This window comes from Alternaria burnsii, assembly GCF_013036055.1.
Source record: "Alternaria burnsii strain CBS107.38 chromosome Unknown 693, whole genome shotgun sequence".
Taxonomy (NCBI): Eukaryota; Fungi; Ascomycota; class Dothideomycetes; order Pleosporales; family Pleosporaceae; genus Alternaria; species Alternaria burnsii.
In genome coordinates this window covers 89,547-114,498 of record NW_024066117.1, presented here as the reverse complement: position 1 = coordinate 114,498, position 24,952 = coordinate 89,547, and the positions used below count along the sequence as shown (strand labels likewise).

The 24,952-nt window shown below is 50.5% G+C and overlaps 7 protein-coding genes across 7 annotated transcripts; 2 read left to right on the top strand and 5 right to left on the bottom strand.

Moving 5' to 3' along the window:
- Nucleotides 1–1,429: 1,429 nt before the first annotated feature.
- GT037_007674 (uncharacterized protein) lies at nucleotides 1,430–2,203 on the bottom strand (the record flags this gene model as incomplete). The annotated part of the gene is made up of 3 exons (XM_038932721.1): nucleotides 1,430–1,689; nucleotides 1,742–1,810; nucleotides 1,915–2,203. 3 exons carry the CDS (start codon nucleotides 2,201–2,203, stop codon nucleotides 1,430–1,432), a joined length of 618 nt encoding a protein of 205 aa, XP_038784222.1.
- Nucleotides 2,204–2,679: 476 nt separating this feature from the next.
- GT037_007673 (uncharacterized protein) lies at nucleotides 2,680–3,474 on the bottom strand (the record flags this gene model as incomplete). The annotated part of the gene is made up of 1 exon (XM_038932720.1): nucleotides 2,680–3,474. The coding sequence occupies one exon, from the start codon at nucleotides 3,472–3,474 to the stop codon at nucleotides 2,680–2,682; it is 795 nt and encodes a 264-aa protein (XP_038784221.1).
- A 1,627-nt stretch (nucleotides 3,475–5,101) lies between these two features.
- Nucleotides 5,102–5,515, top strand: GT037_007672 (uncharacterized protein; the record flags this gene model as incomplete). Its single annotated transcript, XM_038932719.1, has 1 exon — nucleotides 5,102–5,515. The coding sequence occupies one exon, from the start codon at nucleotides 5,102–5,104 to the stop codon at nucleotides 5,513–5,515; it is 414 nt and encodes a 137-aa protein (XP_038784220.1).
- A 296-nt stretch (nucleotides 5,516–5,811) lies between these two features.
- Nucleotides 5,812–7,523, bottom strand: GT037_007671 (mfs general substrate transporter; the record flags this gene model as incomplete). Its single annotated transcript, XM_038932718.1, has 3 exons — nucleotides 5,812–7,037; nucleotides 7,096–7,207; nucleotides 7,260–7,523. 3 exons carry the CDS (start codon nucleotides 7,521–7,523, stop codon nucleotides 5,812–5,814), a joined length of 1,602 nt encoding a protein of 533 aa, XP_038784219.1.
- A 1,115-nt stretch (nucleotides 7,524–8,638) lies between these two features.
- Nucleotides 8,639–9,247, bottom strand: GT037_007670 (uncharacterized protein; the record flags this gene model as incomplete). The annotated part of the gene is made up of 1 exon (XM_038932717.1): nucleotides 8,639–9,247. One exon carries the CDS (start codon nucleotides 9,245–9,247, stop codon nucleotides 8,639–8,641), a length of 609 nt encoding a protein of 202 aa, XP_038784218.1.
- Nucleotides 9,248–10,261: 1,014 nt separating this feature from the next.
- On the top strand, nucleotides 10,262–15,292 carry GT037_007669 (uncharacterized protein; the record flags this gene model as incomplete). The annotated part of the gene is made up of 7 exons (XM_038932716.1): nucleotides 10,262–10,528; nucleotides 10,606–11,877; nucleotides 11,931–12,769; nucleotides 12,938–13,102; nucleotides 13,182–14,845; nucleotides 14,919–15,047; nucleotides 15,105–15,292. 7 exons carry the CDS (start codon nucleotides 10,262–10,264, stop codon nucleotides 15,290–15,292), a joined length of 4,524 nt encoding a protein of 1,507 aa, XP_038784217.1.
- A 553-nt stretch (nucleotides 15,293–15,845) lies between these two features.
- GT037_007668 (peroxisomal copper amine oxidase) lies at nucleotides 15,846–21,740 on the bottom strand (the record flags this gene model as incomplete). Its single annotated transcript, XM_038932715.1, has 7 exons — nucleotides 15,846–17,555; nucleotides 18,138–18,222; nucleotides 18,278–18,716; nucleotides 18,765–19,265; nucleotides 19,536–19,931; nucleotides 19,983–21,351; nucleotides 21,405–21,740. 7 exons carry the CDS (start codon nucleotides 21,738–21,740, stop codon nucleotides 15,846–15,848), a joined length of 4,836 nt encoding a protein of 1,611 aa, XP_038784216.1.
- Nucleotides 21,741–24,952: the final 3,212 nt, after the last annotated feature.

Genomic DNA, 24,952 nt, shown 5'->3' with positions numbered 1-24,952 from the left:
ATACCGCGCCAACGTTGCGGGGGATGGCTTGCGGGATTTGCGACAAGGCCTCAGTCGCCTCTGCGTACAGAGCAAGGCCATCATTGGAAACAGTTTGTCTATCTAAAAACCTATCGGGACACGCAAAACCCTCAATATCAGTAAGTTATGTTGTGAATCGTGTCAAGGTAACATTATATGAAGTTCTTGTTGTGGTTTGGAAGAAAGCAGATCTGACACGTTGCCAAGCCGGATTAAGCATTTGGTCTCCACTTTTTAAATGCTTGTACCGGCCAAAACTCCGGCCACGCGTGATGATTGCGTGTCAAGGTTTGCGTTAATAAGGCGTTTCCAATTATTTAGCAGAGCGTCATGTTCTTGTTGTATCACTTCCATAATACGATACTATTGAGATTTGATCGCCAACACTAGATGTAAGCTCGATACACCATTCTATATACTTTATATCCCATCTTAATCAACGCGCCTGATCACCAAGCTCTATTACAAGTACTACAGTACTACTGTAATCTACGTCATGTTTCTTGCCTCAGTTAAATTCCGTACTGAGTGTTGTGTTCATATAGCACAAGTTGCGACGTGCAAATCAGGGTCTCCCACCCAAATACATCTCACCTTCCATTGCCATCTTCGATGCAACGCCACCCTTTTACTCTGCCTTGTTCCGTCTGACACCTGCCATGTAACGTCTAGCTTGCTTTGTTTTCCAAGTAGTTGTACTCAAACTATATTCGGCTTGGTGACACGTCTGTGGAGCGGAGTCGCCGGCATCCGTGTATGTAGGAAAGAGGGTCAAGGTGGCTCATGTGATGCAGATCTGCATGCAGCCCTGGAGGTGTTTTCATGCGACATGTTGCTTTTTGTGAAGATGTTTTGTTCTTCACTTGTGCAATTCTTGGTGTAGACCTGGCTAGATTGCTGATCGTGGCCGTGTAGGGGGAGAAGGACTGGAATAACAATTGGGAGTGATTTCCGGACAGTTTCAGGCTAAAACAGAGAGAGGTGAACAAGATGGGCAGCCACGTTGAACTGTTTTTGTTTTTCGTGTTTGCTTTTGTCGCGCCGAGATATGCGGTGAAGTATCACTTCGGGCTTCGCATCAAGGACGATAAAATCTCCTACAGTTTTTCTAAGCGAGACAGACAGAGCTGACGAAGAGTAGGACCGATTTCTGCAAAACTTCAGATCCAGCGGTTGGGGAACCGTAGTTCACGCAGTGCCGCTAGCAGGACACGAGCATATGGGCTTGGCAAAGTCGACCTAGTACGATAGTGGCGCTTCGTCTGCATCTTGTGTATGCATTGCGTCCCAAAGCGTACAACATGGGGAAAAGTTTCTGCACTGAACTTTTTCGGTGTTCACTCGTGATCTCCATCTCGTCTGCGCAACTTTACTTTGCCGTCAAGCCACCACTAAGACCCTTGTGTGTCTAACCGATATCCATCTCATCCACTGGTGCAGCCGCTCTTTCTCTCCTGATGGCATCTTTCTTTGCTCTCCGTGCAGCTGCCTTGGACATGCCCTTGCCACTGCTGATTTTTCGGTACTCGTCTAAAGACATGCCTCTCCGCTCCGCAGCCACGATCTGAGCCTGTAGTGTCTTGTCTTCCGACATGTCCATCTTGGGATTAGCCACTTTTCTTTCTTTGCGAGCCTGCATTCTGGCGAGGTTTTGACGAGTGCGTTTGTCTAGAGAGATTTAGTATGACGGTAAAGGGGAAGCCATAGTGGGACAACGCACTCATCTTCTTGCCTGCAGGCTCCGAATCAATTGCCATAGTCTGGTCACCGTTCGGTTGCTGAACCGAGTCTGCATGTGGTGTCAGGTTCGCTCACCCCGGTAGCATGAAAGAAAAGCAAGTGTTCGCAGGGTTAATAGACGTTGGATCAACAATGCCCCGACACGTGACATACCAGTCTGCAGGTCAGCTTGGGGTGCCGAAAAGGCGTCACCCAAGACGTCGACTAATTCATCAGCCAATGCGCCCATCTTGCGTCGGTCCTTTTGCTTTTTCTTTTTCGACTTGGTCGCAGGTCCCATGCCGTTTGCTCGCCTCGGGGAGGCGCTTCGCTGGCTCGTCTGTGATTGGTCGCTGTCGCTCGCATCTGAAAATTGTTGCTCTTCGCCCAACCTGAATCCTGTGTTTGCAAGAGTCGATGTGTTCGCAGATGCTGCGGCTGCTTCGGGCAAGGCGGGCGCCATGGTGCGAAAGATCGATGACCGAAAAGAGGATAATGCAGATGCAAAGTTGGGTGCACTTCACAAAAGGCGATAGGCAAAGATTCGGCAGAAGGTTTATCCGGCGCATGTGATTTGTCCGTCGGTGTGTATTATCGAGTACCAATGCTGTGTCGCGCTATGCGCTCTATCATCTACCTCGTCTTCGGCCTTTTGAGGATTATACTGTAAAAGAAAATGCTATGCAAAATGCCGCCCTGAACGCACTTGAAAAGAATGAGTGAATGCGAAGGATTGGGCCGAAAGTGAGGGAGATAATGGCCCCGCAGTGGGGATGGGAAGAGAAGAAGATGTGATTAAGGAGATTCGTGAGTCGTGAATGCATGTCCAAGCACCCGTTCCGGCGGCCGACCAGGCCAGTCCTTTGCGCCCAACTCCAATGCCAAGCCCTGTCTAGCTCTTGATACCAACTCCAGCCCAAGCAAATATGTGATGTGACGCTATTCGTCGTCGTCTACGAAGAATCCCCAAAAGAGAACTTCCTGATTCTCCCGTCCGCGCAGACTACCTCCGTAGACGTCTGCGCACATCTCGATGGGCACCTCGAGTTTGATGCAGCCGTTGCCGAGGAAAGTGAAGAGCAGCCACGAGTCGTACTCGGGGAAAGTACCTTCCTCGTCAAACTTCCTGCTACGTATGCCGCGATTCCGTAGCGAAGGTGTTGTGGGGAGGCGGAACGTGTGGTAGGGGAGCGTCTCTTCCGAGTCGGCAACGAAGAAGGACTCGTTGAGAGCGAGTTCGATGGTGATGTGAGGCGAAGGGGAGTGTGGTTGCGAGGGCATCTCGTGGTGGTTCAGGTTGTCCTTGTGGAAGCGCAGGGTGCCGAAGCGCAAGTCGGTGGGCTGGCCGAGCAAGTCGAACAGCTCTGTGGAGTAGAGGCGGAAGTAGCCATTGTGCAGGCTGCCCAGGTCGCTCTCGTCGTCTTGGGCATGTCCGCTGAGCGACAGGGTCTGCAGCTGGTCCTCGACACGCTTTCCCTCGAGCTCGGCTGCATCGAGCGACCGGCGGATGTACTTGGGGGTGTATTGGCTGCTGAGGTCGGAGATGGCGAGTCGGCAGGCCTCGCGACGGACGTCGTCGCGCGGACTACCGCCCTTGGCAGCCAGGCCGTGGCCGTGGCCGTGGTCCTCTAGCGACCGCAGCAGGCCAGTCTCGAAGCTCTTGACGAGCTCCTCGAACTCGCGCATGACGCGAGCGAGGCGAGGCGGGACTGCACTGCTCTCGAAGACGGCCATTGGGGCAGGCCCTCAGGCAGGACGGGGAGTGGGCGCAGGGAGGGAGCGCGTTGGGCAGGGCGGCAGGTGGTGGACGCGGTGGTTTGAGCCCTGGGCGGAGAGGGGTGAGGCGTCGATCTCGTCAATTGATTGTGTTGCGAGTCGTCGAGGAGCGGGTTTGGGGTTCGGCCGTTAGTCGTGAGGGAAAGTCGCAAAACAACAACAACAACAAAGTGTCTTCGCTACCGCGCGAGTGCATCAGGAGACAAAGAAGGTCGGGACCTCGAGGGAGGGACCGAAGTTTTGCTCGCGGGTCGAAGGCCGCCAAGAGTGCTGGGTAGATGCTTCCCTCTTTCCAGTCCACCGGCGAGCGCTACTGCATCCCCGGCCAATGAGGGCGAGGCTGCTACTCTACGGCGATGCGCTGCGAAGGGGGGCTTCGGTGTGCGACTCCCCTGGACTGTACGTGATACTGGGGCTGCAGCGGTTAAACCCTACGACAGAGGCGCGAGCGCTAAGTCTTGCTTCTGCTCAACAGTCGCTGTGTGGGCGCCGCTTGTAGCAGACTGACCCAGGCGTCGCTCGCTCAGTTGATGCAGCAGGCGAACCGCTGTGTCGGTAACCAGTGAGAAGTGGTCAACACAGCGAGAAGCCACTAACAACCGGTTCGGCAACACTATCTGCGCTATCTGACACGGGCCGATGATTTCGAGACACAAAGTTGTGATGGGCAAGTCGCTAGCCTCCAGGCGAAGACAACCTCAGCGGCTGAGAAGCCCAGAGCCTGCACGGCCTGCACGGCGCCTGACACGCCCCCAGGGCCAGCCTTCGCGGTCGGCATGTCCATGGCCGTCGATGCCGCTCATCCCTCACCAAGACGTCCGTCACTTGCATCCCAGCCTCTTCCCCGACGCCTCTCTGTTCGCCTCTTCGTCAGCACTTTATTCCCTCGTCTTGGCTGACCACCTCGTATTGATGACGGCTGTGACCGCGCCAGCGCACGCATGTCGGCACTTTGCACCTGCGTCGCGACTTTGATGCCACTTGAGACGGCGACACCAATGTGCAAACCACTCACTACGTCACTACTGTCAGCCTCCGCGTGAGCCCATACACAGATATACCCGTGGCGGTGAGGATTTCGCCCTCATCCCACAGCTGATGATTGATCTGCATCACGCAGTTGCAAATCTCCATGCACATCGACGCTTCCATCGCTCGCTGAGCAACGACATGCGACTAATATCCACGCTTACCGTCAGATGGGGCCCCCAGACAGTGAAACAGTCCATCTCCCCTGGTTCCAGTCGTTCATCCCGGCTCTACGGGCCTGCTTCGGCTTCTTACGTTATACGCCCACCTCCAGGGTTCGCGATTGAACCGATGCATCCGTGACAACACTCGCAGCTCCTTCCGATAACATGGTAAGCTAAGTATTCGTGGAATATCGACTTCATCTTGATGAATTTGGAGGGTGTAGACGCGGTCAGTTTCAGAGATACCCTCATCAAAAATTACACTGACATATGTCAAAGACAAGCTTACCGCGTCACATTCCGCGAAGTTTCGCACAACCTTCTTGCCACTTGGAACAGGAGAGAATTTCGACGAGAATGTCGCCCCTCACTTTGACCGCTTCGTTCGTGGGATGGAGGAGGCCGAGACCTCCATGAGCAAGCAACACAAGCAAGCCATGCTGACGGACGCTATGAAGAGTATCAGGTTGGCTCAGAAGAATTCACATCTCGCTAGAGATCTTCGACGAGAAGTCGAGAGCACAAAAGCCAAGTTAAGACGCAACGGTCGCGAAATGATGGCTGCGAGAAACAAGCTGGTCAAACTGTTGTATGGCGCTTTTCTGTATTGTCTAAAGGTGAATATCGGTACTGTCAAGGTTGAGAAAGGCGAGGACAAGTATGCTTATCGATGGACACGAGATGACCGCGAATGTCAATTCTATGGGAAATTGTTGCATTATATTTGTCTTGTTTATGCAAGATATAGTCGAGGAGTTTTCCAGGGGGCTTGGATGTATGCTCTCGATGGTCCCGCAATTGCGTAAGCAGATACGGTCACAGCTGGATATGAAAGTCGCGAATATGCAACTTCGATTCTTTGTTTGTTGTCATGATGTTCTGAAAATGGTCAGATTGCTGCTTCAGTGTCATGGGTGGCACCAGAACATGCACTGGAGTTACTCACCACCCCCTCCCCTCACGATCACAGCATGTGAACTAGATGATTGCGCCCCAACGGCCTGAACTGAGATATACAAAAAGTGAAGCTCTATTTGGATTCCCTAGAAGGGTTCAACATTATGTAGAGATACATGAATGAGTAGCGTAAGCCTTCAATGCCTCAGGTATTATTTCCAGTCGCAACACCCCAGAAGTACGCCGCCCAGGAACCCACCACCAAGAACAATAGCGCAATGAACAAAGACATGCTGATCTTCCTGTTTCTCTGACCAGAAGCTCCCGACTTAAACTCCTCTCTCCGCACGTTGATGACCTCGCCCTTTGTGACACGTTGGCGCCTAGTCCACTGGAGTTGTGCAAGGTCACTTGTCCAAAAGCAGCCGACGAACATACTTGCTGCTACCACGACCGAACACGCGGAAAGTACAACATACACAATAACGACATTGTCGTAAGAGTTATCGTCGCGATCCTGAATGACACCCGTGATGATACGGATAATGATAGACATGGCGTTGTTGACTGCAATCTTAACGGCGTATCCGGAACCGAAGACTTCTTGGTACCACATAGAAGTGCGAATTGAGTCGATGATGACCGTCGGGCCAAACATAGATGCGACACCGTATATGCCGAACGAAGCCGCCGTACCAGAGAATGTTGGGCCCCATGTTGCCAGGCACATGGATAGCAGCATACCCAATCCACAGACAAGCATAAGGGTGATACGATTGCCTAGAACATCTACAAAGACGCCGATGATCGGAACGAGGAAGAACCCTAAATACTGCGCCAGCGAGGAGTACCACCCTGCCTTGACGGCATCCATATCGAAGCGCTGCTCAGCGAACTCCGTTGCATTCTGAGCGAAGACGGATGCGGTACTGGTTTGGAAGAGTGAGAAAGCGACGATACTCCAGAAGGTCCAGGGAAGCCGGAAGACCTTTCCAAACTCAAACTTCTTGTTGCTTTCCGTGAGCTTCTCGCCGGTCGCGGGGTCAGCTGTACCGGTGTACTTGTTGCCGCACCACCGCGTGAAGATCCAGTAAAGGAGAGTTGTCACGTTAGTGAAGAGGTTCATGAAAACAGCGACCCAGTACACCCAGCTAAAGTCACCTGTGTTTTTCGCGATGACGTTTGCTGTAGCCTTGCCAACGAAAGATCCAATCTTGCCAATACCGAGTTCAAAGCCAAGGGTCGATGCGAAGCCGTTGGATGGCGCGAACCAGGAGCTGAATACTTTGTACTGGGCGACTTGCGTGGCGATGTCTCCGAAGGCCTGGACGATCGACCCGAATATCATGAATTTGTACGACCGGACGGTGGTGGCGGCTGCAATAAAGATGGCACCTATACTGTAAATGGCATTGCCCCAAAGCATGGCGCCTGTTGAGGTGTACAGTCAGCGTCAAGACATGGTTGGATAGGTAGAGGAGAGACAAACTTGCACCACCGATCCTATCGGTGACAAGACCGCTCACGAGGATTAGAGCTGTTTTCATAAAGTCCTCGCTGGCTTCCAGCACAGAATACTGGGCGTTGTTGATATGCAGTTCCTTCTCCATGTCAGCTGATGTAACTGTAATGAGAGCATTATACTGTCCATACCTTCTTTACAGTACTTTTCATCGCGCCTGTGACACCACTACTCCAGTGCGAACCAAATCCGGTTGCAGTAACCAAGAGAATAGCAATGAGCTTCATCTTCAGCGGGATCGCTGAGCTCCGATCACTGCCATCACGCTCACCGGTCGATGCTTCACTTGATGCTACAACCACATCTCCAGCCTTCTTCTCGGACAGAGAAAGCTCCCGCCCACCGTTGTCTGTTGAAATGTCATAGCGACGCTCAGAGGGGGACCGTGCATCCATCGTCCCTGGTCACTGCAAGCAAGAGATGATCAGATAAAATAAGAAATGTTCCTACATTTTGAGCGGCGCCTATCTTCCATTTAGTACTGCCGAGCGGGAAGGAAAACCTTGTGTTTCCGCTCCATAGTTCCAAAAACCGGGTTGTTTACGGGCCTTTTACGAGGTAGAATATCCTGTAGGCTGTCTCCACTGCTTGAGACTGTGCGCTGCGCACGCGTTGAGACTCTGATATCACCGCAAGATCACCTGTTTAGATAGGTACGATACCACCCGCTATGAGATGTTGCGAACCTGATTTGGTATGCCGGATCTTCTTCTAACGCGTTGCTCGTTTTGTGTACTGCAAACATCTAGTTTCGTCTTTTTCGCGAAATCATGTTGCTCTCTGACCAGTCCAACAGCGGTAGAAGCCCGACAAGCGGCTCGCACCGCCAATCCCAACACGGCAAGGCGCAACAAAGAGAATTTTTATCAGATCGTCTTATCAGATGCTAGAGTGAAATCTAGCCTCTTAGGCAATGCAGGCTACTCATTGTGGATCCACGGAAGAAGGTTCACACGACATTGGGACAATGAGACGTTCCTGTCTACATCACCAAAGATGCGGTCGCAGAAGACTGAAAAGCGCTTGAGCACGAATCTGCTCAAACTCGACGCGTGTCAGCAGTGCAGAAGCCTGGGACTAATTCGGCGGCGCTCTCACCCACATCCACACGCCAAATACGAGTCCATCCATGTTTGTATATACCCCTTGACCCTACGCAGCCAGGACGGTCTTGCGATCTACAACAAGAGATGATACAGGCTGTAGAGATTTGCTTCTGATTGGAGTCTCTATGAATACCCCCAAAGCCTTAAAGACTCGGATGCTCTGTAATCCTGGTATACGACCTCCAGCGCCAAACGCCTTGCCAATGCCCATTCCCTCTGCGCTCAGTGCAAAGGGGCCAAAATGCACGAAGTCTCTCCAGGCGTCATATAGATGCTCAAGGTGAGCACTCGTCTCACCAGTTGACCGCGTCACCCCCACCCTCATCTAATCCAAATACCAAAAGTGATGAGACTGTAAACCCAAACATGGGTGATGCGCATTACAGTCTCGTACCGAGAACACCCTAAGGTTCGCCTCTCTGCTTCCTCTCAATTTCGTCCTTCAGGTTCACGAGATCTTGCTCTGTAGCCTCGAATTCCAGGCCCTGCTTGACCCATTGCGCCGCTTCGTCCAATCTGCCCATCTCGAGCAGACACTTGCCCCGCCTCCACCAGGCCTTTGCATTGCCGACCTTCTTCATCTCCACGCTAGCCTCTGCGTCCACGGCGCCCTCTGCCCAGTTCTTAAGAGCCATATTTGCCTGTGCGCGGTTGCTCAGCAGCCCGGAGACCTCTTCTCTCACTAGACCTGAGGGTTCCCATGCCGGGCGAGCGAGCGCCATATCGACCGCGAGAGTATAGAGCTTGCCTGCCTCCTCGGGCTTTCCTTTTCTGAACTCGGCGTTGCCCGACTCGCGCAGCTTATTGATTTGAGCGGAACGCTTGGGGTTGACGGGAACAGGTGGTGGGGGCGTGCCTGTGGGTGTCTCGACTTGAAGCAGGTTTCTGTGCAGATTGTTCAGAGCGGCTAGCTCGGTCTCGAGGGCGTTGCTAAGGCTCTGGGATGCGGTGATCTCAGTGGTATTGGGGTCCATCTCAAGAGGTAGGAGTGTGAAAGTATCCGGTGACTCCATGATGACTATGTGTTCTTTGTGTATCAAACTCGTGGGGTTAGGGCCGTAGGAGTTGTGGCTGGCGTAGAGGTCAAGTTCGCGCAAGTTGTGGTTTTGGGTGGAGGGCGATGAGGACAGTTGGATAATTCCCCGGGGTTGCTATCGATAACAAATGCGCGCTAACACGTGTCTTGTCTCTTTCGCCAACTTCATGTGAGTCGCGTCCAACCGCGACGCGCTATTCATCCTCCTACCCATCGTCGACTCGCATCAATGGGACGGTAGAATTCAAAATCTCGTAACGCCACGAGCGCATAACTACGTAATGTTTCACAGTTACGCTTCATGGCATCTTTGTTCCTTTCGTTGAGATGATTCCAAGTTGCCCCCTCGCCGTTTCTTGTCTCATTGGAGCTGTTATCCCAATCATCTTCACCAAACGAATAGATGAACTTCTGACACAAGGTGACGGGGAAGTGTCATGACCATACTCTTCGTGTACAAAAAGAGAAACGGGAAAACCTTTTGGGCGTTAGGAGAGGAGAGGCTACGGATGACGCCATACGAATGATATGTACATGTTCACCATGTGTGGAATCAGACCTTGCGGTTTCTACTATCAGTGAGTGTTCGATTGAATTCCGATCCTTGAACATGGACAGCGCAAATGAGATGTTTAGTGGTGATGTATTGCGAGCGCATTTGGCAAGTGCCAATTGCACGCGAATGAGTGTTTCTATCGATCTTGGTCACACATATCTAGGCTTACATGATCATGCTGTCTAATCTGCGAGAACCTTTATCTTTCCACTACTCAGTTGTTGGCTCACTTGCCTTGCAGTTGCGGTCTCCTTCAGTGTGGCTCTAGACCTGTGTCTTACGTTCTAATGACCACCGCAAACGCGTGAGTAAGCGTGCCTTCCCTTATAGTTACACCACCTCTGCCCCACCAGGTCCTCCCTCACCTCACCACAGGCTCGACATTGGATGACCCAGTCATATAAACACACACACACACACACACACACACAAAACATGGCAAGATACACCGTCAACGTTGCAGCAAGAGGCAGAAGGGCGAGCTTGCTCGTCGTGCTGTCGCCATCTCAGCTCTGCTCAGCCTTGCATGATCGTGTCAAGTCGCGCCTGCCAGCCTTAGCCACAAAACTAGGCCTCACCGACGCGAAGCAACCCCAAATCACACTGCATCTGGAAAGGAACGATGGGCCAATGCTGAATCTCGAGGAACTCCTCTCCGACGTCCTACCCGACCCCAAAGAGACTGTCTATGCGGTCGTTGATGTAAGTGACTGTTAAAGCTAGCCTCGTTACAAAAGAATGACAACCATCCCACATAGCAAGTACTAATGGTACCTCAGATACACGAAGAACAGTCCGCTTCCTCCATCCCACCACAATTGGCGACGTCTGGCAGATCGACAAAGACGCTGCATATCCGCGTCATTACCCCAGAGTCAGCTCAATCCAGAACTAATGTCGTCAGCCTGATCTCGACGCCCGTGTCGACTAAGTGTACCCTGAAGCATTTGAAAGGTATCATTCAAGAACACTTGGGCTTTCCGACGGAAGAGGGAGCGTGTCCTGCTCTAGAGTGCAATTGCAGCTTTGCTCGAAATATTGATGACAATGCCGTTCTCAACGTCGATAGAACTGAAGACCACGATGCTCTCCATACAGCTATTCTTGTTCACTCCAACAACGTTGTAGTCGCCATTCCAGTCGATGATAACAAGCTCAGTACGATTCAGCGGGCAATGAACAGTTATATGGAGCGTATTCTAGAGCGGAAGCTGTCCGACAAATTTACAAACGTGTTAGGAGGTGTTGTGGACACAGGTGTGCAGCTTTCTGGAGATAAGAGCCATCTTAAACTCCCAATCATGGCTAATTGCTCGGAGCGATGCCATTCCCATCGTCAAGATCAAGGCCGACAATCTGGGCATGACGCAGCTCAGCGAGCATTAGTCGTCGACATACACACATCAGAGTGCCCTCTCGAAATCACTGCACACAATGCCGACATTACCATTGAAGCGGCGCGACTGGAAGATTGCGCTGTCAATGGCATTCTTGATATCTACGCTGTGCAGCGATGGAAACTAGGTCAGAATGAACGCGTTGATCAAGGAAAAGCTGGCATCTTTAAGAAGTCAGAGTCATGGGAACACCACATCGGCCAAACTGACCGTGGGCTAGCCAGCCTCCTGTCGACCTTGCGTGTCTTCACCGAACTGACAGGGGATCAGAGCATGGTAGATGGCCAACGAGATTCGGTCCTACATATGATCCATCTCTTGACACAATTTCCCCCTGCTGTCCGAGCCGCACACATCCTCATGCGTGGCGAGACTCCGGGACTCCCTGAGCGGGCTGCGTTAGCGCAGTGTTTATACGAGGTTCTCAAGAGCGTCGTCCCTCTGCAAACTGTCCGCTCTGACCCGAAGCGATTCTTCGAAGGATCTCGTCTGCTTTTCGGTCTCATCCTAGAGAAGGCCAAGAACATGAAAATCAACTTGGGAGAAAATTCCACGCTGCCATATATTGGGATGAAGGTTTATGATCTACGAAACCTGATCACTATGCACCCGGTACTTTCGGAGTCTGTCCAGACAATGTCTGGTCTCGTCGATGTTGGGTTTCACGAGGCTTTCGAGGAACAAGGATTTCTAAGCTGGATCAACAGAGACCGTTGCAAAGTGGTCTCAACAGTCGACTCAACATGGATCGAATTGCTAAAGTTTCCGGTGGTACTAGAACGCAAGTCTTAGTATTCGACCCCGATGCCGTTAGGACCAGCTCACGCTATGTGGACAGTAATGACGTCAAAAATGTCATCTCACCTGCGGAGTATGTTGACCTCACATACCTGGCCAATCTCTGCAGCCGCAACCAACTAAGTGTCATTCCGCCAGCTCGTCTGGCTTCTGCCTCTGCTCCCGTCTTGACTCTGGACAGAGATGGCTTCCTGGCTGTATACGTGGGGCGTGCAGGTTGTGCCGAGGCAGGCAGAGATATTCTCATGTTCCGGCCAGCTAGTATGAGTGAAGAAGAGGCCGTGGACGTTTCGATCATTACACAGTTATTGGAACCGATCCTTGCCCAACGCAAAGCTGATGGGTCCATTGTCTTTGAGGCCTATGGCGATAGTCATCGTAAATTGACTGCTCCGGACGAAACAACAATGATATGTGTCGACTTGTCATCAAGTATGGATGAGCGTTGCGGTTTCGATGACATACAGAACAGCGAAGATGCGGAAGAAGAGATGCAGGAACAGGTGCGGTCCACCGTAGCCCCCCCTCAAGCGCCGGTAGAAGAGAACAGTGCTTTCGATTTACCTGGCCCTGATGAGCTGAAAGAGTATATTCGCTCTCACGAATCGTACGACGACTTCATTGCTATCGTCGGCACTGGTAAAGATGATTACCACCGCCGTCAGAACGCCAAGAAGGTGTTCGAGATCCTCAAACAACTCCACGATCAGCGGATAGAATCGAAGAGAAAACAATTGGAAGGTCTCAGGTAGCAGACCAGCCAATATTACTATCGTACTCGATCGGAAATCATCGATCACGATATGAACGTTCTCAATAATCGTTCCTTACGCTTGCAAAAGTACAGGAGCCTGCTTTGTGCATGGCTTATTGCTTGCCTCGGTAATGTGTCGGTATCGGATCCGCTAACATGGAGGCCAGGCGAGGCAATTCCCAAGCTACACAAGACTCTCCCTACCACTGAGAGCCCTGGATTTGAGGTACCGCCCGAGTATCATTGCCCCATCAGCAGTAATGTGATGGAAGATCCTGTGACTACTGTGGACGGGTTCACATATGAGCGAAAAGAAATTGAACGGTGGTAAGTGGACATGTGACTTCCTCGTAGCCTCGCTTTGTATGAGTGCGTGTGATCAATTGCTTACCTAGATTTTCTCTAGGCTTCGGTTCAACGAGCGTTCGCCGTTTACAAACTTGATCCTTCCTAGCAACGATCTACGACCCAACGTACATATGCAGGAGCAGATTACTGCATACATGAATGGTTCTGACATCATGGCAAAGTATACGCAATCGGGCAACAGGACGAGACCCTCTTCCAGCACAATGCGGATTACTTTCAGATCACCACTCGAAACGCGATCGATGGGCTTGCCACGCGAGTTGAAGGTAGCAGACCTATGGGAAATTGCCTTTCGTCTGACCAAGGGCCGCTACACGAGCTACGAGCTACGGCATCGAGATGTTCGGATCCCTGAAACTCAAGAACTCGCCGTCAACATGATCAATGCCGCCTACGAAGTGTTTATCACAGCTCTGGAGTCGACGGCATCGAGTACGAACAATGGTCTTGAGGAACTGTGTCTCATCAAGGTATATCGCAACCACTACCAGGACAGTGTTGTGTCATATTGGACACCGAAACAGACTACCAAAAGTCTAGCATCAGCTGTCTTCCGACATTATCGTCAGAGGTTCATGGACATGTCGACATACCGCGTTGAACAGCCCTTCATCTTCTGGACCAGATTGCATGATACTAGGGACAACCACATTGCCGGCACACCAGTGTACGACCACTGGAGGTCCATGGCACCCTATTTCAACAGTACCGATTCGACTGGCAAGCTAGCAACAGAGAGTGTTGTTGACAAAAACTCCAACGACGACGTATCAGACGATACAGATCATAAAGATCCAGCGCCGGGTACTCGTCCTCTTGTATTCAAGGTATTTCTAGGAGGATCCCCACGCTCTAGTAAGAAGCGCGATACATTGAGCCGCCTAGACGTCCTGAAGCAGATGTTTGATGCCTACGTCAATCGTCTGCTTGCATATAACTTCCAGACACATCTTGGTTTGGTTACTTTCAGTAACAAGTCGTCTTTATCACAGAAAATTACGAATGCTTTCGAACAATTCCGTCACAAACTCAACAAAGTGAAAGCATCTGGGGACACGGCTATCTGGGACAGTATTGCTCTTGCACAGGATCAACTCTTGGAGTACGCCAAGCAGTACCCGAAGGCGAAATTGAGAATCATCTGCATTTCTGACGGAGAGGATAACAAATCCAAAATTGAAGCTCATAGCCTACCCTCAAGCCTGTATCGTAGCGGTATCGTGGTTGATTCTTTCTGCTTGGGCGATGAGAGCGACAATGCCGATCTCAAGTCGACGTCTTATCTGGTAGGCTGGTATGTGTTCCAACCGAACAGTCTGGAGGAAGCTATGGCGATCTGTGAAATGGAACCCGTGCTTTCCCTATCGGAGCGCCCGGATAAGGCCCCAAAGAATACTGTCTACCATCGCAATTATCTCGCAAACCCAGGCCTGTATAGCTTTCGTGTTACTCAAGAGATCGTCAAGGTCGAAAAAGTCAGCCGCCACGAACTTCCGGATCGCAAGCAACATCCCCAACTCGCAGAGCCGTTTGTTGAGCTTGGTCACTTCAACAAAGTTACGGCAACTAATCGTACAGGCGATACTGTACGACTGAGCAGAATTCACAACGAGATTCGTAATTCAGGCGCTAAGCCGCACCTGCATTACGATGTCTATATCAGTGAGTCAAACATGGGGCTCTGGAAGGATGTAATGCAAGGTATGTCGCTTGGTGCTTTCGTCCTCACGAGGGCTCTAAAAGTAGCATTTAGGGTCATGCTAACTATCTATAGGCCCAGACGATAGTACATACGCTGGTGGTGCTTTCCTTCTGTACTTGGAAATGGGAAATAACTACCCGATGTCACCGCCAGAAGCACGCTTCATCACACCCATCTACCATCCCAACATCAATCGTCATGGTCGCATCTGCCACTCGATTCTGGACCGCAATTGAACACTGGACACTTCTACTAAAGATCTTATCGATACCATCTATTTGCTACTGCTTGTGCCAGAATTCAGCGACCCTATCAGCACTGTCGTTACACTCAACTACCACTGGGACGAGGTCCAATTCAAGGAAGATGCACAGCGTCATATTGAGAAGCACGCCAGCAAGAGCAGGGAGTCTTGGCGTAACGAGATCGTGGGCCAGGCTGAGTGATAGAGGGAAGGTGTATTGAACAGCAGAGACCGGTGGAGGAGGCCAGTGGCCTATTGAACGCGTGTAGCAATTGAGTTGTAGTGCTACGAAGACATGAATTCGAGAACGATGCCGTTCGTTGTTCATTCAGTTGTTTTCGAAGTATCAGTAGTCATGCTTCGTATTGGATAAACATGTTACAAAATCATGTCGTCTATAGCACCACATACAAGGGAAAAACTAAACAGGTATTAGACTAATGAGCCCCACTTTATAGCTTACATTAGCTCCTGACAAGAAAATTATGAGAGTTAATAGTATTATAGACTTTTGGATCTTCTGTCTGTGTCCATATACATCTTAACACGCTTTATTGTAGTAAGAAGAAATACTACCTAGGTATGCTTCAAAGAGATGTTTAGTTTTGCTCTTTGATGTAGTGATAGTTTTAACAAGCTTTGCCTCACCATCTTCAAACTGCTGATATCATTCAAACAATCTCGTATACTAAATGGACAATAGAATACAGTCAATTCGAACGCTTATCGCACCAGGACTACCTCCGTCTTGGTCCTTAGTCTGATAGATCAAATATCTTTCTACTCTCTGGCATCGGCGTCAGAGATGCGTACTCTCCCGTTCGCCCTTCATTGTCGTCAGTGTCACTCCCCTTCAATGTGGGCGTTCCCTCCTTGACCCCGGTCCCGGCTAGATGTACCATATTCTTTCGGTCAAATATCATGCCACTTCGTCGTCCACTCATTGGTGCATATCCTGAGGTTAATGGTCGAGCAGCACGTAGACCAGCTATCGAAGACGAGGGAGTAGGCGTTGCAAGCGCTGAGAGGCGAACTGTGGGTAAGGGAGACGATGGCGAACTAGAGAACATGTCCTCGTACTTCTGAGCTTCGATTTCAGAATCCCGACGGTGATTTGTGGAAATGCTAAATCCCTGGCCTAGCACTGTAGCGAAGGCCTCGATATCGCCAGTAGAGACCGATCGGCGGCGGCTGCTTGGTGGCAGAACCTGTAAGGTCATTGATTGGTCTTCATTACCCTCTCGATCTTCTGACACGTCGCCGTATGGTTCATCACAAGAAAATGAACGAACATAGCCTGTAGGCTGCAGGTGACCAAGTTTAGCAAACCTTTGTGCTAGCTTCTCATTTGCTTTCGCCAGCCTCTCCTTGTCTTGCTGTAGAACAGCGATTTGAGACCGTAGCCCACGATTTTCAACCATAAGTTCGATAGCGTGACTACGCGCTCGCTCAACCTCGTCGTCGACACAAGGTAATGACGATAGAGGAATTGAGATTGCTATGTCCGTTTGAGCTGAACGGATGCGGTAGCGCTCCAACGGCACAACGCGCTCCTGCTGCATAGCTTCGTAGAGACATTTCATCTTTATACCTTCTATGACATCCTTGGGAAGCTGCTCTGATGTTGCGACGGTAGTGAGCGGCTTGCCAGTTCGTAGATGAGCAACGCATGGGTCAACCACCTGGAGCGAAAATGCACGCAGGCGCTTTTGAATGACTTTTAGCCATTCTTCGTACTGTAAGCCTTGTTGCGGCTTCAAGTGGACAGCTAGCTTGTACAACTCGTGTAGCTTGGACTGTGTAGTTTCAAGAAGCCTGAGTCTAGCATCATCATCTTGAAACATACCTTCATCTAAGACGAGGCTGCTGTACTTCATCTTCTCTGGATCGGCGAAGCGGATCAACAACGCGTGAACTGTGGAGCGTGTTAATCCGATGCGGTCACATATAGAGTCCAGCACAATGAGATCGAACTCGTGCGCAGCACCCTTTTCCTGCAACACCGCCAGAAAATTACCCAAAGCAATCCAACCACGCATCTCCACGTTACTGATCCACTTGTACCAAGCCTCAGGAACTTCGGGAAGTTCAACAATATCATGATACAATAACCAAGTAAGGAAATCGCAGAGTTGTGAAGAATTCAAGGCGTTGACAAATGCCTTGGTAAACTTTGGGATGAGAGGCAGAGACGATGGCATTGCCAGAGATGACGAAGGAGACGTGAGTACTGGAGACTGTGCTTCTGGCTCGTGTGACTTGCTGAAGAAACTACGCAGTCCTAGGCGGCGACGTTGAGGCCGAGAGTTGTACGGCTGAGACGACGTGGAAGTCGAAGGATATATGCTATCGGGTGGCGTGCGTTGTGCCGATCGATACTTGTTGTGCATCCCGAGTATGGATGGCTTACGCTGTGGAAGCTTGTTTGGTGGATCCATTGGTGCTAGCAGTGAGGTGGGGTCTTTCTGGTGCGGTTACAATACGGCTGGGGTGGAGCTGCGGTCGGTATGTAAACTCGATATGGCTTTCATGTGAAAAAACGTCACTGCTATCCGTAAGCTTCAGTGTTCATGGGGTTCACTACCACATGAGAAGGATTTATTGACATGCAAAAGTGAGTTGAAAAAGACGTGACTGACCGCGCAGAAGCCCAACTCTATGATCGGGCTGGAGTAGTAGAGATTTGAGCCTCTTGCAAATACTTGCGGTTGCGACTGAATCGGAGGACTCGCTTGTACCAGGCTGAAAGTTTGATTGGAGGCCATGCAGATACGCAAACGCCTTTTATTACAGCTGAGTGAATGCTGGTACTGCACAGCTACTGCCTTCTCTCACTAATGAATCATTACGTCTACTTCGAAATATCTCACAGAATTTACACACGTAACGCGCTTTCAGCTCTCAAGCATATAGTGTCGATTTGTCTACAACGGTCGCATTGCAGAGGCAGATATCGTGTCATAAGCTAGTGATAAAAAGACAACCGAGTGCGCGTATTCTATGACCTAGTCTTCTTCGTGGCTTTGCTGCTCGTCGTCGTCAAAGACCTTTGGCAGATATAATTTGGTGTTTTCGTAAACCAGGAACGTGACGACAGTGGTTGGAATAACTCGCAGCGTATTGGGAATGACACTGTGAAGGTTAGCTTCGCTGTACATGAGGTCTAGAATGCAGAGGAATTTATTACCCCTTGTAGAAAGCCAGGAATCCTTCGTTCCGATAAGTCTTTCTAAGCACATCCAGCAGTCCGTTGTACTGCTGAGCGGCATTGTACTGTTGCAACCTCGCCCTTATTGGCTGATACGGATACGTGATGGCTCCAGCTAGTAGTTTGCTTCCGCCGCTCATGTAGACGTACTCCCAGTTGCTTAGCTTATCTTGCCCGCCAATGTGTGTTCCCCGTCTCTTCTTCATATTTTCATAAATACTAAATTGTACTGCACCATGTAGTACACCCAGAGACGAAGGCAAAAAGCCTGCCCATAGCCCCGCCAATCCTCGAGTTTCGTATACGTGACGGAGACCAAAGGTCATCGACTTGTATGCAGAGGGATGATTCGCGCCGCGCTCAAGCATACGGGTTTTCACTACCCATATAGGGTTTGTGCAAGCACCGGTGAGAAGGCCTAGCAAACGGTCAGCAAGGCACGTCAGAGTACCGTTCCTCAACATACCAGCAACGATGCTCGCGGAAAAGAACTCAGCACTCCCAAGATGCTCTCCTTTTTGCCTTCTACTTTGGAATAGTTCTTTCAGATTGCCATAGAAGAGGAAGTACAAGCCCCAGCCTAGACTGTTGCCCAGCAAGTTTGGCCATAGCCCTCTGTACAATGCGCGTACGCCCCCTTCGTCCTTGATGACGTTTCGAAGTATTCGATACGAGTCACCAGGTCGCGATCGACTTTGTGTATTGAGCTGCAGTCGGTTCTTCAACAAGTCGAGTGGATGCGCGGCGAGGCAAGAGACGACACCGGCGCTGAATCCGGCTATACTCTCAACAAGAGATGCTGATAAAGGGCTCCTAGGCGCGTTTGCTTGTTTCGTTTTATCATTTTGCTCTACGGGTGGAAATGCGCGGGGCATTGCGGGCTCGGATGGTGGGCAGTCGAAACCGGCAAGAACATCCTCAGACTTGCTAGGATCAGGACGGCACTGTGTTGGTGGAGTAAAGGACGCTATATCATGGCTGCTGTCACGCGGTGGTGCAGACGCCGCCAACAATCGTGGGGGAGAGAAGTTGTCGGACGTGGACTCGGTGGAAGCTTGGACCTGCCATCGGAACGACCCGCGGACAGCTCGCGTGGGCGACGTCATTTGGTGCATCGCCTGCCAGGGCGGCACCTATGAACCTCTTACACGTAAAGACACGCAACCAACACTCAACGGAAGTAAATGCGGCATTCAAACTATACATAAAACGTACATGGCATACTCAGACTACACACCTGCTCCAAACTTCTGATCTGAGCAACAGGTCGAAGCAGCAGTGCTTTCAGGCTTCTTCTCCTCTCCAAACGCCAGGCGAGAAAGTCTATCTACCAATGTGCTGCCCTGCTTGACGCCGCTCGGCACGCTGCAATAGCTAGGCGGAACATCCATACAAGGGTTGCGTGTGAAGAAATTGCGAGGTCTCAGCAATAGCGTCATCGGCTCAGCAGGCATGATGGGGAAGTCTTCCGGCGATGGGAAATGTGTAATTCCGAATGTGTGCCACAAGACGATATCAGTATTGTCAAGGTTCTCTTGAGGGTTAGCCTCGATCCAGGCGGGGATGCCTTGAGATGGTTCGCCAGAGGTCTGCGGGACGTGACGGCCTGCTGGGTGGAGTTGCGTGTCATCGTCTACAAGACGTTAGGTTATGTCTTTGTACGCAATTTCCACATGAGACCTACATTTGGTGACATGCACTGCATGTCTCGCAAAACCCGCTCTCTTCCACACCAAACTTCCGGGCTTTGGTAGCAGATCAGGCACTTCCCTGCTCACCAGCTTATAAGAAGCCGGCTTCTTACTGTACGGGTTCAGCTTATTGGTGTTGGCCATTTCCCATGTTCTGCTCGTGGCGCCATTGTAGTCAGTCGCCGCTTGCTCAGGGGTGCTGAGTTTTGTCTTCTTCGCGTAGAAGGCGTTGCCGTACTTGTTCTCCGCACTGCCGACTTCGCCTTCGCCACGTACTGCGTCCACCATAAATACAGTGTTCTCTGGGCCGTCCACGTTTGGATCTATGCGCATGCAGAACAAGTGCTGGTGGTTATGCGCATTCACGCCAGGGTAGACCTCCGTTCCCCAGCCTTTCAAATCTTCGCCCGGTAGCATCGCATATGTATTCAGAATTCCGGTAAGCTTAATCTCCAGTTGAATGGTTCCATCTAGATGAAAGATCCAGTATACGCAGTACTCGTAGTTCGCAGCAGTGAAGATCTGTGAGATGATGAGTTTGCGAGCACGAGTGACAGTAACACTATCATCGCGGAAATCTGTGTGCTTGAACAGAATACCGGCATCTTCTTCGTGAATGCAAATAGCGTTCTTAATGGTCGTTGCCTGGCCGGCGCGATTGACAAATGCTGCGTCCATGTAGTGGATTGCGCCCTTGCAATCACAGCCCAGGCTTAACGAGTTGGTCATGTATCCGCCACCATATTCTCCAAGGTCAAAGGCGTGTTTCCGCTGGTGTGGATGGTCTGGATTACCGTACGGCACCACCATCTCCGCAAGCGAGAGGCGCCAGAAGGTATCGCGAACAGTGCCTTTATCGTTGAACGTGATGTTGGACAGGACTAGGCCTTCGCGGTAGTTGAAGCCAATGTGCAGCTTCCAGTTCGCCCAACTGATATATCGCCCATCAAGTTTGAATGAGACGCCTTCCGGCTGTGTGATGTTGATGGGCTTCAAATCGGTCTTAAACCCACCTTCAGCTTCGATAGCAGCTGCATGATAGTTGTTCGGTGGAGCCTGGTTGAGAGGTCTTCGGACTGGTGGAACATCGATGTGAATGATCTCCTGCGTGTCGGAGTTATAGATAGGGCAGAAATCCAACGGGTACGTGTATTGGCAGTCATCAATGTGTGGACGGTAGTACATGAGGGCTTGCTGAAGACGGACTTTGGTGCCGAAGCGTTCATCGTAGCCAATAGTCCAGGGGTCGCAGTAGACCTTGTGCATGTCCTCTGGTGGGATACCGATTATGCCACATTGTTCGATAACCTTCGGATCTTTCCGCACAATCGTCTCTACTATTTGCAAATCCTCCATAGTAATCTGAATCTAGGTCAAAGAAGGGTCCTGTGCATTGACTTTTCTTCCCAACTTACAAGTGGTTGTACGTCATCAGTCAATGCCCATGTGACAATCTTGCCTTCAGTCAAATCTGCATGTCCATCGTACACCTTGCTTCCGCGGCCAATGCAGACTACATCGGCAACTCGATTTGGTCGTGGTGTGTGCTCGGGGTCTTTTAGCCATTTCATCATCTCCGCCTTACGTGGTTCCAACAACGTGATGGCGTTGAAGAACACATCACTGTGCTCTTTTCTGATGATAGCGACTGCGCGCTCAATCTCGGATTCACTCAAAGGATCGAACGGGTGTGGAGGCTCCCCAATTCCCGTTATGTGTGACGCTGCTTGCTTCAGTCGATCGAGGGCCATTGCAGAGATGTGTTGTTGTAGAGGTCGTTGAGGCAGACTTACTGTTCGAAGCTATCAGGGTCCAGCGGGGTCTTTATACTTTCGTGACAGATCAATGACCCAACGGTTCAGCAGCGCGATCTCAAACGTATGTCTATTGACTCAACCGCTGCTCGTTCGCCAATCAGATAAGTCATTGTTGCATTAAAATATTTCCAACTGTCAACTGGCGGTCTCAAACGCTGTTATCGACGCGATAAGCAGAGGCCGCGGGACTATCGCGCCAGTTCCAGTTAGTCTGCCCCACTTCTCCACGCACGTCGCCCTCTGGGCAATTCAGTTTGATGCATCGCTTGTGCAATAGCTACCATCTTTGGACGCTGCCTGTTATATCACGTTATTTTCATAAGAGTAATGAATGCTATCGCGGCATCTTGAAGCGGTAGGTCCAACCGACAGAATATTGTGGGTAGACGGTCATGACGTCTCGTGTCGGACAAGAAGGTCCGATTCTTCGGCCTGTCAAGTCCGCTATCGCAGATTCAGAATACAGCAAAGCAACTACATGAGACTCTTCAGGATATAGAACGGAAGGTAGACCTGAACGTGGTCTTGTAATGTGGCCATAGTCGCTAACTTTGATTACAGATCTTGTAACATGGTGGATCCAAGCTGCGTCTTCGAGCAAACATCTCTTGATTATAAAGCCAGGAGGCTACAATCACCAGTTATATAGTACTCTCTACCATTTCTACATTCGTCTCCATCTCTTCGCCATGTTTTCTTTCGACTCCACTTCTTCAATCGCATCATCGTCTTCGTCAGTCTCCTCGCTACATTCATCGCTCAAGAACTCTCTCACTTACAAGAGACCACCAAAGGTGCGAACGATCTATCCGAACTCCATATCTCTCGGGTCTGCTTCCTCGCAGACATCAAATCGAGCGTTCTTGGAAGCCTGGAAGATATCTCGTGCATCTTCAGATTCCGTCTCTGAGAACTGACTATTACCTCGAACTCGGGATGATACCGAAATCTGACGCGTCCCAGTGTAGACTCACAATATCTTAATGAAAAGGTCAAGAGTCTCCATATCCCTCTTGTCTCGCTGTGGCGTAGTCTGTTGAACACGGAAGGCGCTCATATGCCATGAGATGGAGTTCCGTTTGGAGGTTTAGGAACGGTGAGTTGTTAGCAGTCCTGTAAGGATGCAAGACTGCTTGCGATATCAGTACTGCAAACATAAGGTATCGCCTGTGCTCTATCTCGTACCAAGAACAAATGTGCGATGCCTCTTCAGAAGGTCAAGCGATATAATGAGTTCTGTACAGCACCAATCCTCTTCTTACTGATATCACACTACAGTGCTGAAGTCTACTAACAACGATTCTGGGGAGAGGTATCAAGCTTCGCACTTGGTACTCCATCATCGAGGCGATGCGCCCCTCCCGACACAAGATACTAACCTTGTTTCTCACCTCACCTTGTCAACGTGACTTTTCAGGTTGTCGTAAAGTCCATTCCAATTATCGAGTGAGGATGTCAGCGGAGAGGACTTCAGACTGCTCTTCGGAACAAGCGCTTCACACTGGATTTTACTATTGGCTCTGAGGGGACATATCTTCCCCAAGAAAGAATGGTGGTGAGCTTCCTGAGAACTGGCCTTGTCTCCGAAACCACAACAAGGTTTTGAACATTCGCAGCAGAGACCAGTCTAACACGAATGACGAGTGTTATTCGTCACTCGTCGCGCGACTGATGATACCCGTGGAGTGTAACATGAAGACTCGATGACGCCACCCGATCACGATGGCCATAATAGGCCATCGATAAACTATTGAAAAGAAAGAAGAAAGTTTGTCAATCTTTCCAGATATTCGTCGAGGGTATTGCAATTGCGGATCTGCGACAGGTCATGAGACGATGTTTAGAATTTACAGGTCTTTCTAGTCTCTCTTGATCGACTTGGTTGTCCTCAGACCTGGTTGCTGGATTTTCCTGGAACACATTGGGGAAGACATCGAAATCGGCCTCGACCGGCAAAGATCTGCCCGGTGCTGCCAAGTAAGTGACGTCACACGGCTCAGGTACACCTAACCTGCCCCTTTAGTCTGGCTTTCCCCATACCACCTACCTAAGCGCCCGCCTGCAGGGACCATCCGTGACTCTACAAACAACTACCCTCCATCTGGTTAATACGACACCACGGCATGGTGGTGCTAGAGTACTGAGTATATTTGCCGAGGCTAACGCTTCAGATCTTTAGACCCACGGCAGGCGAACACGAGACCTCAAAACCACGCTTGACACCAGTAACGAGGACGATCAGGATACCTTCCCCCGGAGGAACGGCGGTAAGCGCGTGACTTTAAACTACTGTGCTGACCGCAACAGAGCCCTGAGTGGTGAAGGCGAATACCAGGCAAGCGGCTCGAGATTAATTCTGCCAACCAAAGTGTAGTCTGCATCTTGGCCATCTGGGGTAGCATTCGTCTAGAACGCTGGTGCATGAGACCGCGGGGTGAAGCTTGATTATCGAGCAAGCGTTACCTGGTGATATCGCAGGAGGCATGCATGCCCAACTGGCGCCATGTAGCAGCCGTTGGGTTGTCAACTAGGCTGCCTTTCCACAAGCATGACTTGCAGACTTACACATTCTTCGCTGTCGATACAAAACGGTTTTGAAACCTAAACGCCATGACGGCCCGCCGCGGAAGGACAGAGCCGGTGACCGAGTACGAACACTCATGGTAATCGTGCTAATGACGGTGGTCGCCGATATTACCCAGATGAGAAGCTGAGAGAAAGTAAGAGTTTGGTACATTATCTCATAATAGTATCGACTTGGTCAAACCGCCAGTATTGCATCTTTCTCGGAAGCTTTTGTTCTGACGGCAAGTAGCAAAAAGGCGTCTAGATTAGCGAGGTGTGTCTACCATTTGAGCAAAGATCCGCGCAACGGGCCGCTATGTGGGTGGTGAAGGAGAAACTCTCAGACCTCCAGTTCTTGTAATAGCTTATTTCCGCTTCTGGTTTTGAAACCGCCTCAGTTCGGTTAGGCCATCGCAATTTCCACGACTCTTGCTAGTAGCGAATAAGAGCTATTCTACTATCACTGCTCTTCGAACTTGGATTTAGCCGAAAGATTTGTTACACCTCCTTCTTCTTAGAGTCTTAACTTGGTCGCTGACTGTACGTGTACCAAGATATCTTTAGCCCCTTCCTAACTCTTC